At 47.3% G+C, this 13426-nt stretch overlaps 1 protein-coding gene across 30 annotated transcripts in view; it reads right to left on the reverse strand.

Moving 5' to 3' along the window:
• LOC112229351 (microtubule-actin cross-linking factor 1-like) overlaps nucleotides 1-13426 on the reverse strand; it is a 262375-nt gene that overhangs the window by 122665 nt on the left and 126284 nt on the right. For 18 of the 30 annotated variants that reach the window (XM_042310195.1, XM_042310194.1, XM_042310202.1 and 15 more), the window contains exon 1: nucleotides 1901-3331. In XM_042310195.1, the coding sequence (XP_042166129.1) occupies nucleotides 1901-3328 (1428 nt within the window). In that variant the 5' untranslated portion in view covers nucleotides 3329-3331. Of the gene's footprint in view, nucleotides 1-1900; nucleotides 3332-11754; nucleotides 11848-13388 lie in introns of those variants that run through there. The other 12 variants (XM_042310211.1, XM_042310210.1, XM_042310220.1 and 9 more) reach the window with 1 other exon arrangement.

A 13426-nucleotide genomic window follows, 5' to 3' on the forward strand; every position in this document is an offset into this window, starting at 1 on the left:
TAAACAGCGCTGTACTTCAAGCATTGCTAAGAGCTGCTGGCAAACGCAGTAAAGTACTGTTTGAATGAATGCTTACGAGCCTGCTGCTGCCTACCACCGCTCAGTCAGACCGCTCTATCAAATCATAGACTTAATTATAATAAACACACAGAAATAAAATTAATATGGTCAAATCAGGAAACTATCATTTTGAAAACAAAATGTTTATTCTTTCAGTGAAATACGGAACCGTTCCGTATTTTATCTAACGGGTGGCAACCCCAACTCTAAATATTGCTGTTACATTGCACAACCTTCAATGTTATGTCATAATTATGTAAAATTCTGGCAAATTAATTAAGGTCTTTGTTAGGAAGAAATGGTCTTCACACAGTTCGCAACGAGCCAGGCGGCCCAAACTGCTGCATATACCCTGACGAGAATGCACCTTTGTTAAATCACCACCCGTTTGGCAAGTAGGCTGTGACTCGATGATAATTGAAGAGGCACCACATTGATTATACTCAACACAGGACAAGCTAGTTAAACTAGTAATAACATCATCATCCATGTGTAGTTAACTAGTGATTATGTTAAGATTGGTTGTTTTTTTATAAAATAAGTTTAATGCTAGCTAGCACCTTAACTTGGCTCCTTGCTGCACTCGCGTGGTCAAGCCTGCCACGTAGTCTCCCCTCATGGATTGCAATGTAATCGGCCATAATCGGCGCCCAAAAATGCAGATTACCGATTGTTATGAAAACTTGAAAATCGGCTATGATTAAATCGGACATGCCGATTAATCGGTCGACCTCTAGAGGCAATATTTGGATAGTTGATGGGGACAGGGAACGAGACGGACAAAATACACCAAATACACAAAACGAGAGAAAGAGAGAGAAAGAGAGCGAGTGGGAGGGACATAAGGTGTTAGGAATCCCCCTCTGGGGCTCGATGCAGCAGTACAGTGTTGATGAATGCGCATCTGAAAACCCTATTTATTCAGATATCTGACATCGCCAAAAATGCAGCCGTCACATACCCACCCACACCCACACCCACACACACACACTCGAGAAAGAGACAGACATATTGATCGCTACCTGGCTAAAACACTCGTAAACGGGAGCCTTTGTGGAGACCGGGCTCTAAGCAACTGTGCGTGTCGGTCTTGCTTTCCCTGTGACTCAGTACCACGCATCAAATGAGACACACAGGCCCAAAGGCAACATAGCATCATAATATACTGACGACGGGGCGCTACAGGTCGGCAGCCAAGAAGGGAGTTTTCTGCTGTCAATGTAAAGCACTTTCTAGATCAACTAACTACAATTATCAACAGAGGTTCTTCTTGGTAACAACAGTAAAAGGGTCACCAGCAACTGTGGGGTCAAAGGCCTACACTACAGTAGGCATAGAAATAGAATTACTTGACATTGTGTGAGCCGTATGATTTCATAAAACAATCATTGCAAAATAACAAGTTACAGTATGCTGTCAGGAACCCTGGCATTTAAGGGGAAAAAAACACACACACACACACACACACACAGTCAGAAGTAACAGAGGAAAGAGTGGGTGGTGTGAGGAAAACAACGAGTGATGGAGAGAAAGACAGAGGGGGAAAGAAAGAGAAAAGGGGAGAGATGCAGAGGTGGTCTGCGCTGTGCTGATTAGGCTCTGGAGACGGACTCCGGAAGGATGAGGAGATGCAGAGACACACACAGAGACACACAGAGAAAGACACAAATGTACAAAGGATCTCTCTCAGACAAAGATGTATATAAAAGGGAAACACACATTCAGAAATATGCTCTACTGGCCTGATCCTGGACAAGCCCCCACATATGTAGACTACATTTCCATGAGTAAAAGAGAGCAAGTGAAAAAAAAGAAGGAAAGAGAGAAAAATGCCCCTGACCTGAGGGAACTGCTTTGTGGTGACCTGGGGTGGAGATAGAGGACTGTCAGTTGCAGAGTCCAGTCCCTCTCTGGAGCTTTCCCAGTCTATCTGGGTGGTGCCCCCTGCCTCTGGGGAGGTTAGTGGCAGGTCGCTGGCATAGCCAGAGGACAGAGGGTCCTGTACCGAGGGTCCCTCGACTTTTGTAGCTTCCTGGGTCTCCATAAGGTTGGTTGTCATATCGAGACCTGAGGTGTCCATTTTGGGTCTCCTTTGGGTCAAGCCAACCCTGCTTAGCTGGGTGGCTCCCCCCGTCTCTGGGGAGGTGCGGGGCAGATCTCTGGCATAGGCAGAGGAAAGAGGGTTCTGTATTAATAGTCCCTCTTGGACCTGTGCTGGTTTATCCAGACTGAGTTCCTTGACTTTTGTGGTTTCCTGGGTCCCCATAAGGAAAGTGGTCCTGGCATCCATTTTGGCTCTCCTGCTGTCTTCCTCAGAAAGATGTACTTTGAGGATGTTCCCAGTCACAGGGGATGCAGCTGGAGGTTCAGCACATACCTCTACTTCTACCTCTTTGTCATGGTAACTGTCCCCTCTCCAAACCGGGGACCCAAAGTCACTGGGGTAGACTGTCCTCACAACACACAGCCGGCCCTCCACATCGCGAATGTGGACCACCCCTTTGTGCTCCTTTGACAAAGGGTTGTTAAAAGCAACCCCCAGCATCCCTGCTGGCCCACCCCCACCTTCATCCTCCACCTGCTCTTTCTCCTTTTCTCCTTTTTTCCCCCGTTCCCTCTCCTTCTTGGGTCTTCGTATACAAGGCCTCTCCAGGACCCCTTGTTCTCGCTCCCTGACTTTGCAGACTCGACCCCCACCAGGGGTGGTGTGCACCTGGGACGGAAAAGATGGGTCAGGGTTATCTGGGGTGGGGGTGGGGTCCTCACTGGGTTGCCCTTGGCTGCTTGGGGCCTCTATGGTACTGCTCGTCCCCACTTCCTCACTCCCAGCTCCGGGGTAGGACAGCCTTCTCCACACTGGGCTTGGCTCAGGGGACAGTTCCAGCACTCTGCTACCCCCCAACCCCCCCATGCTGTCACTCGTGGAGTCCGTACAGAGAGCACTGGGAAGGGGCTGTCTGGATTGAGTTTGGACATGAGGCACAGTTAAATTGGTGATTTTGGCTCCGACGTCACTCATAGTGTTGAACGAGGCCGTGGTTGCCTCTGTGACAGTGCCTTTGTCCTCTTCCTCTTCATCCTCTTCCTCCGGTATGTTGCTTATCCTTACACTTTCCACCTCCGAGCCGACCGACGACCCTCCTTTCTGCCGCTTCTTTCCTTTGCGCTTCCGCCGGAAGCGGAGGCGCCGTTTGGGGTTGGGGGACAGTGGGGGGAAGCCGTGTCCTCCCTCCCTAGGAGGCCTCACACAGCCCATAGAGCTTCCCATCTCAGAGTGAACGACTGAGGGAAGGACAGAGGAGGCAAAACTAGAAAGCAAAAAAAAAAAAACTGACACTCGGGTGGACAGGCACACCAGAGTGTGACGGATGAAAGCAATATCAATGTGACACCTGCTCGCGGTGTGACGCTAGTGACAGCAGGTTTAGCTATGGTTGCTTGCCAGGAGTACAGAAAGTGACAATGACGTGACGGGATGTGGGCTCTCGTCACCTTCTCATAGGGTCTGGTTCAGTCCACCGGGCCGAGGTGCTTGCTGCAGGCTTGCGTGTCACAGCTCTCGTCTGTCCGTAGGTGCTCCTCTCCCCGCCTTCCCTCCCCTCCTTGCAGCTGTTGCCTCACCTCACCAACACCGCTGTCAGCCCGGTCTCTACGGGCAGGTCACGGACGTCCCAGCACTAACGTCAAGGACACTGAGGCAGAAACATGTCAGCAGGCTCAGCACAGCGTACGAGAAAATAGATTTGGCTTCAGGCTTTAGTCGTTCATTCCTTCAAAGTTTGGCAGGTGAGAAGGAAAGTCAACGTGGCTCATACGTACTACATGTTGAACGAGGCTTGGAGAGTCTGATTGTGTGAGACGGTGAGTCAGAGCACTGCAGCGTCCTCTTAAGCGCATCAGTCGTTTCACACAGACAATGTCGGCGTGTGCGGGAGAGAAGTCCATGGGGTCTCTGGCGTTGCCTGCGATGGAATCAGTGCTCGTCTCATATCTGCAATTCCTCAGAGTGTGAGACGCGAGGGAGCTGCAGTGCAGACACACATAGTCAGACACACACACACACACACACACACACTCACACATGCAATGTGTCTGACTCGATGCACATCATCGCAGTCGCTCGGCAGCGGAATAAAACAATTCAATATATCACATGCTCTGCTTCCGCCATCCTGCACACACGCAGTTTGTTGGTAATTTGTTTCCCCTGTCGTTCCGGGGGTACTGTAATCCAAGTACTTTATCCAGGCTCGCCTCCAGGTATCCACAATCATATATTATTAACAACTCTCCGCTCCTGCCATAATGTTATGGCTGTCAGTGGAGATAGCATTAGCTCTGCAGTAGCCGGTGGAGTCCCGTTCTGCCGAGACAGCGTGCTAATATCCACCATCCAGATTGGTGGTGGGTGATAGTGGACAGTCAGCCAATACTCTGACCGGCTCTCAAATCAGAGCCTCGACGGCGGCGACTCGGACTCCTCGCCATTCCCCACGATCCCCCGTTCACGGAGTCACTGCGTCACATGGCGTTTGATTTCCTTCGGGTTCCCCCGGTTGTTAACCACAGAGAGGTCTCAGTACGAAGGAAACCTACGGAGGCGTTGAACGAGCGTTAAAGCAACGTTACGGCGCTGACTTGAAAGTCTCCAAGTGATACAGGTAACCATGGGACCAGGAAGAGAGGTGAAGAGATCCTGAAAGGTAGGCGTCCCAATCCTTCAATGATTACCAATCACACATTGCATTAGGAGTGGTAAGATACCTGCAGCGTGGACTCATAGAAAATCCAGACAACTCGGGAAGCTGGTAGTGGTTCCTGTAGCTTTGTCTCTGCTGCTTTATCAGGTTGAAATTCAGAGCACGTCGAGGTAGGGAGTAGAGACCCCACCTTTAGCTTTCCAGACCTCACGTGGCGCCCCCATTGATACCGGCCTTGATCTTACCACCCCCCCCTCCCCTCCCCTCCAAAGGAGGATTACTGGGAGATTGTGCTATCCAGTCACCAACCCCTCAGTCCATCTCCAACCTTAGAACCGTCCGTCAGCCAGGCAGCCTTTTTCAGTCATCCCTGCTGACAGTCTTCAACACTGCTCCAGTACTCCAGTATATAAGCATCCACAATCCTCCAGGTCTCTATGTGTTCCCAGAGTCCACAGCCGGCATGCAAAGAGGGTCTGGTTGCAGACAGACAGGCGGTTGGTTAAAAAGGCACTCCCTCTCGTCTCCTCTGGTCTGGTTAATGGAATTAGCAGTGGTGGCTGGGCTGGGCTACAGGAGGCGGGGCTACAAGAGGCTGGGTCTAAACTGGGTTCGACTTGGTTAGGGAAGATCCAGTATCCCCAGCTTTAGCCGTCCTCCTGACGCTGCCTGCAAACGAGCAGCTGACTGGGTAAGGCAAAGGCAGAGGATAAGTCCGGTAGGCTGCAGCTCCTTGGTTGGTTATAGAGAGATGGAGGAGAGCGGGATCCGAATGAAGGGAGAACAAGGTCCCCGTCAGACAGGCATGGTCGGATTGATCCAATAAACACTGTGTTCCCGGGAGAGTCGCAAAATGTGTGTGTGTGCAGCTGAAGAGAGAGCAAGAGTGTGTGTGTGTGCCTGCAGGGCTGGGCGATCCTCCAATCAGCTGTGTGTGTAAGAATCCTGCGTGTGTATGTGTGAGCCGAGGTCTGTAGATCCAGGGGAAACCGGGAGACACAGTAACAGTAGGCAGCCTGTATTCCTCTCTCTGTCGCTGCGTTCTCGTGCACTCCCTCGCTCGCAGGCAAAGAGAAAAGCGCTCTATCTTCACAACCTCTGCAGCTCTAGCTCTCTTTCTCCCTCCCTATTTTCTCCTCCTCCTATCTGCTTCCTCATTCCGCCCTCCTCTCGCTCTCTCTCTGGCATACTCTCTACTGCTCTCTTGGTGTGAGACACACACACACACACGCTATTTTTTGGGGGGTCCGATACAGATAGATTTTTTATATCCTCCATTATAAACTGGCTGGTTCGAGCCCTAAATGCTGATTGGCAGACAGCCGTGGTATATCTGGGGGGGTTTGTGATATATGACCAATATACCACGGCTAAGGGCTGTATCCAAGGCACTCTGCGATGTGTCGTGCATAAGAACAGCACTTAGCCGTGGTATATTGGCCATATACCACACCCCCTCGGGCCTTATTGCTTAAATAGACTGTTACAGCAGTGAAAATGAAAAAGTTCCACACTGAGTTCTCATAAATTGTCATCCAAAATAGCAATTGTCCAAGAAATATGTTTCAGATGTTCATTTCTTACATTGTGACAATAATGACATCATGAGAATGATTAGATAAGCATGATATTTCCTTATTTCATACTATGTATTGAATATTGGTTACTAAGTATCTGACACTGATGTATTGGTAAAAAGCCCAATGTCAGCTGTTAAGATCGGTGAACCGATATATCGGTCGGGCTCCACAAAGACACGAGTCAAATGCTTCCCAGGTTGGCCAGCTGCGGCAGAAAAATAAATTGGTGTTGATTCTCTGCAATACCAGAGATCATTAAAGCAAGTTGAAAAAGAGTAAAGAAAGATGCAGGAGAGGAGGGTGTTGAGGAGTTTGGGGAAATGAGGGAGAGAATGAAAGAGCCTTTGCACCAGTTACAGCTATTTCACACACACACACACACGGACCTGAGGCAGTGTACGGCAGCGTAGAGATCTACCCACAGACCCAAAATAAATCCCATTGCAAACATAAACACATAGTATTCTCCAGGGATGGTAGATCAGCTACTTGTAGAGGAGTCCAATCCACAGCTCTCCCATTACCTCCACAGAGGAAAACAGACAATAAGACCTGCAATCAGGTCTCGGAGGCCTCCACCATGGATATATGATGTGCTGGAAGCACATCAAACTACCAATTAGCTACCTGAAAGCTGTCACATTTACGATGCAATTCTTTCTGCCACAACATAATTAGCATTTAGAGAATGTAGGTCGTGTTAAAAAGCCGATTTCAGGTTGGTTTTGATGTTTCACCCACTAAATGATGGAGGTTAGGCGGTTCATAGTAACGACCTCGACTAACCTGTACCCCTGCACATTGACTCGGTACCGTACCCCCTGTGTATAGCCTCGTTATTGTTATGGAATTTTGTTCTGTTACTTTTTGTTGATTTTATATATTTAAAAAAAAACTTTAGTTTATTTACTAAATATTTTCTTTACTCTATTTCTTCAATTGTATTGTTGGTTAAGGGCTTGTAAGTAAGCATTTCATGGGAAGGTCTACACCGGTTGTATTCGGCGCATGTGACTAATAAAATTTGATTTGCACAAATTAAAAGAGCCAGGCCAGAGTGGATTAGCCAATCGCATGCAGCCACAGCTCAGGGAGAGGCGGGGTTTGTGAGAGGGATGCTGTGTTGTTGGCTGAGAGCATTGTTAGTGTGCAGGGTCATCTATGAAGCTAGGACAACTGGTGACCCCTAGTGGTGAAAGTGAGGAGCTGCAGCCAACCTTGAACCACTGTTGCATCAGGGTAAATTGTGTACTGAATTTACATAGCGCTATACATTTTTCAATAATATAGGTAGGTCACAAACATGTGCAATGATCCATATAGTATACTACGAGGCTTGTCCCCAGAATATATTGTTGTAAAACACAACACCTTTTGGGGAAGGTGTCCTTTTTAATTTATTTATTTTATTTAACTAGGCAAGTCAGTTAAGAACAAATTCTTATTTTTAATGACAGAGACAACTATTACTATTATGTTAGGGGAGTGAACATCATAGCCAAACATTGACTTCAACTGATGGATTAAGTACCAAGTAGAGGGCAACTGCCAGACATTGCTGCCTTGAGGGCTGGAGCAGGGCTGAGTCTCTCTAAAATTGAATTGATGTGGCTGGTGTTGAGAAGCACCGCTGAGACAGCAACTTGTCTCGCCTGCAGTCGGAGAGAATGCTTTGCTAGCGTGACACATCGTTGAAATAATGAAGAATTGGTCTTAACTAGACATGACAGAGTGTGGAGTCATAGGCCTGTGGTTCTACCCCTAACAACAGAGCTTCGTCCAATGACAAATTCTCCTTTTGGCGCCTGACAGAGTCCTCCAATCAGCAGCGAACTTTAGGGGGACAGTTTCCTGGAATAACTTCCCTCCCTACTTTCTGGCCATGCAGTGTTTTCTGACCCCACATTTTACCTACTAAAACCAAACCCGAAATCCTTGCCTGTAATCATTACAATAAATTAATATGTACCTTTTAACATGCCATCTGGTGACACCCAGAGACATCGTTGCTCCTTGCAAATCCCATGTCATAATGTGCCGTTCAGACTTTTTACCCATGTCCACATATGTAACCCCCCGGTCAACATTAAGTTGATGTACTCTCGTCTCACTATGACACTGTGCAGTCTGCCTCCGTGTCCTCGGTCTTAACAGGGACCTGGGCTGGCTGCACTGACCCTTCTAGCACCAACTCTTTGGGACTCGTACACTCCATTGGATTTCTTCACATTCTATTGTGTCACAAAGTGGGATTGAAATGGAATCAATTGCAATTTGTCAACACAAAACACTAACATGATTTAAAGATGAACACAAATTCAATAACTCATATATAGTATTCATCTCCCTGAGTCGACACGTTAGAAAACCCCTTTTGTCGTCGGTTACAGCTGTGAGTCTTCCTGGGTAATTCTCAGAGCTTTGCCCACCTGTATTGTACAATACTTGCCTATTATTCTTTTCAAAATTCTTGAAGCCCTATCAAGAAGTTGAGGATCATGGCTAGAAAACAATTTAAATCACTTGCCATAGATAGATTTTTAAGCAGATTTGGCCGAGTTACAGTTTGACTTCAATCAGGAACATTCAGTGTCTCCTTGGTAAGCAACTCCAGCGTAGATTTGGCCTTGTTTTGTAGGTTACTGTCCGGCTGAAAATGTGAATTTCTCTCCCAGTCTCTGGTGTAATGCAGACTGAACCAGGATTTCATCTAGGATTTTTTTTCTGTGCTTCGCTCGATTAAGTTTATGTTCATCCTGAAAAACTCCCCAGTATATGCTGAGGTCAAGCATACCCATAACATGATGCAGCCAGCACCACCACGCTTGATAATAAGGAGGCAGTTAACTCAGTGATGTGTTGGATTTGCCCCGAATAGAATGCTTTGCATTTTAGGTCAGAAAGTGTATGTTTACCTTCACTGTTATTTTTAATTCTCAGTATTACTTTAGTGCCTTGTTGCATACAATACCATAACCCACTGCCACCCTGGGGCACTCTGTTCACAACGTTGACATCAGAAAACCGCTCGCCTACACTCAGCCATATACGCTGTCAGCAATCTGACCAGTACAGTTGAAACCGGGATTCCTCCGTGAAGAGCACACTTCTCCAGCGTGCCAGTGGCCATCGAAGTTGGGCATTTGCCCACTGAAGTCGGTTACGACGCCGAACTGCGGTCAGGTCAAGACTCTGGTGAGGATGATGAGCTCAGCTTCCCTGAGACAGTGAGTTTTTGCAGAAATTCTCCGGTTGTTCACACACACAGTTTCATCAGCTATAAAAAAGGTGGCTGGTCTCAGACAAACCCTAGCCTGGTTACACATGGTCTACGGTTGTGAGGCCGGTTGAACGTGCGGCAAAATACTCTAAAACGACGGTGGCGATTTATGGTAGAGAAATGAACATTCAATCGTCTAGCAACAGCTCTGGTGGACATTCCTGCAGTCAGCATGCCAATTGCTCGCTCCCTCAAAACGTGAGACATCTGTGGCATTGTGTTGCGTGACAAAACTGTACATTTTAGAGTGGCCTTTTATTGTCCCCAGCACAAGTTGCACCTGTGTAATGATCATGCTGTTTAATCAGCTTCTTGATTTGCCACACCTGTCAGGTCGATGGATTATCGTGGCAGATGAGAAATGCTCACTAACAGGGATGTAAACAAATTTGTGCACAGAATTTGAGAAAATTAATAATTTGTGTGTATGGAACATTTCTGGGATCTTATATTTCGGCTCATGAAACACTTTACATGCTGCGTGTATATTTTTGCTCAGTGTATATAGCCAAGATATCGTTACTCATCGCGTATTTATTCCTCATGTTACTATTTTTCAATTATTTCCCTAATTTTCCCTCTGCTTTGTTGGGAAGGGCTGTGACTTCACTGTTAGTCAACACCTGTAGTTTATGAAGCATGTGACAAATAACATTTGGTTTGATTCAATTTACCCGCAACTATAAAACGACTGCTCTATTCTTCCATCTTCTCTCTTTCATTTCCTCCTCTTCTGTCTCCTTCAGTGCAACAGTAGTTTTCAGCCCCCATTCTGTCCATCAGCACAGAGTTCTCCCCCCCATCTACCTCTATCCCTCGTTCTGCATCACTTCACCACCCTCCCTCTCCCTCCCGCCCTTCCTCCCCCTGGGCTCACACCATTCTGCTGAATCATGCTGAATGAAGTGGCTGCGTAGTCATGCGGCGTGTCTCCGTGGCAACCTTCTTGCCGGCGTCACCCTGTGAGGTAATATCATCATCGCTCTGTTTTGCCCACAGCACACCCTAGTGGCCGGGCATGGGAAGTGCAGCTGATTGACAAAATGGCGCTCTCATTTCTGTCTTTTTCTACCTTCGATAGAGAAGTTTGACTTCTAAAAAGGAGAACATTTAGTTGAAGATGTATTATTTGTGGATACAGGAAGAGTAGCTTTGGGTTTGCTTGACTGATTAGAGTCCAAACATTCACGCCTGGGTTCCTGAGGCCAGCTGTATATGTGTGTGTGTGTGTATGTGTGTGTGTGTCACTCTATGGTGCTAGTGCTTGGGACCTGACCTACTGCAATGCCCTGCCTGGTGGTTGTTCTCCACCATAACACAAGGACATGCCAAGGTAAACTATGAGACACACACAGCCACTCGTATCCATCTTTTAAAACACTGCTACGTGTGTCTTTAAAATTAACACGTGTGCACACACACACACACGTGCCAAACACCAAACCAGAGCCTTATGAGGCTTCCCTAGAGCCGTCTCTGCAACAAGCAGGTCGGCACAGCATCTACAGACAAAGCAAGTCAAGTAAACTCCCACACCGGCAAGATGGACTAAAGACTTCTAAATCTAGTCTGCTCCTGGCACCGAACTCTCTAGCTGCGCCTAAACACACCCAATATACTACAGTAGAGGACGTGGCTGAGAGATCGGTATCCACCATTAACTCTTAAGATAGAGACCAAGTTGGTGACAAAGTGATTGGAACCAGACTGCAGGCCACAACGGACTGAGGCCGGGAGAACTAGCCTAAATAATAAATGACTGTCTTTATCCCATATGGACAGAGAGGTCGCGGAAAACAGCGGCATCACTAACAAATGTCACGAGGTGGGAATTATAATGATTTGTAGAACTGTAAACTCTATTTGGAAAAAAGTGCCGTTATTAAAAAGTGATTTGGTTGCAGGGCAGACCAACCAGAGATTAGCCCCAACATAGAAATCTGATGTTTTTAATGATAGATTTTCATTTAACCTTTATTAAACCAGGTAAAGACCCTCGAGGTTAAACACCTCTTGTGAGGTGGACCTGGCCAAAGGTCAACAGGAAGTAGCTAGCGTGCCAAGTACACAACACAAAAACACAACACAAAACAATGTACGGAGCAGGGTGGCAAACACATAGAGCAGCACAGACCTGGAAGTGCAGGATGATGGTCCAGATGAGGCCCAGTGTCAGCTTGGGGTTGCCGTCTGTGATGTCATCGTTCCGGATGTTCACCAGTTTGACCTGGAACGTGTAGAACGAGAGGATCTAAACACCAGGCCTAGTGGTGAACTAAAGCATTGACCTGGAACGTGTAGAACGAGAGGGTCTAAACACCAGGCCTAGTGGTGAACTAAAGCATTGACCTGGAACGTGTAGAACGGGAGGATCTAAACGCCAGGCCTAGTGGTGAACTAAAGCATTGACCTGGAACGTGTAGAACAGGAGGATCTAAACACCAGGCCTAGTGGTGAACTAAAGCATTGACCTGGAACGTGTAGAACGAGAGGATCTAAACACCAGGCCTAGTGGTGAACTAAAGCATTGACCTGGAACGTGTAGAACAGGAGGATCTAAACACCAGGCCTAGTGGTGAACTAAAGCATTGACCTGGAACGTGTAGAACGAGAGGATCTAAACACCAGGCCTAGTGGTGAACTAAAGCATTGACCTGGAACGTGTAGAACAGGAGGATCTAAACACCAGGCCTAGTGGTGAACTAAAGCATTGACCTGGAACGTGTAGAACAGGAGGATCTAAACACCAGGCCTAGTGGTGAACTAAAGCATTGACCTGGAACGTGTAGAACGAGAGGATCTAAACACCAGGCCTAGTGGTGAACTAAAGCATTGACCTGGAACGTGTAGAACGAGAGGGTCTAAACACCAGGCCTAGTGGTGAACTAAAGCATTGACCTGGAACGTGTAGAACGAGAGGATCTAAACACCAGGCCTAGTGGTGAACTAAAGCATTGACCTGGAACGTGTAGAACAGGAGGATCTAAACACCAGGCCTAGTGGTGAACTAAAGCATTGACCTGGAACGTGTAGAACAGGAGGATCTAAACACCAGGCCTAGTGGTGAACTAAAGCATTGACCTGGAACGTGTAGAACAGGAGGGTCTAAACACCAGGCCTAGTGGTGAACTAAAGCATTGACCTGGAACAGAGCTGGGTAACCATGTGCTCCATGTTATTAACCAGTCATCACATGACTTCTTGCTCACCATTGCAAGATTGAATACTAAAAAGGCTATATTTTTGGTGTGAATAGCCTCCTGATTCCATCCTGCTTTCACACACCGGTGCACATAAAAGCAATGAAACCAGGAGAGGAAGCCGCTGAAGGCCACGGAGGTGCAGTCCGTGTCAAGTAAGAGCAGGTGTCTCTAAGACAGAGGTGCAGTCCGTGTCAAGTAGTAGAAGGTGTCTCTAAGACAGAGGTGCAGTCCGTGTCAAGTAGTAGAAGGTGTCTAAGACAGAGGTGCAGCATTGGGCAGTGATGCATGAGGTGTGACTGTGGTCATCTGAGAGGCCCAGTCATGCAGAGCTGACACATTGGGACAGGGGACCAAGAGAAAGGTCATCTCAATGATTTAAATGTTGTTTAAAAAAAAAGGCAAAATAGACCAAACTAAATAAACAAACAAAAATCTATTTCCAACAGCAGACGTCTGAGTGTGGCTTTAGTTCGGCTCAATGTGTATTGCTGAGCGCATGAGTACCTGCTGAAATATTGTGTGGGTTTGAAAGCGGCAGGTGTGTGTGTGTGTGTGTCAGTTGTACCTGTCTCTGTTTGAGGAAGTCCAGGGCGATCTGGACAT

This window comes from Oncorhynchus tshawytscha, linkage group LG31, assembly GCF_018296145.1.
Source record: "Oncorhynchus tshawytscha isolate Ot180627B linkage group LG31, Otsh_v2.0, whole genome shotgun sequence".
Classification (NCBI taxonomy): Eukaryota; Metazoa; Chordata; class Actinopteri; order Salmoniformes; family Salmonidae; genus Oncorhynchus; species Oncorhynchus tshawytscha.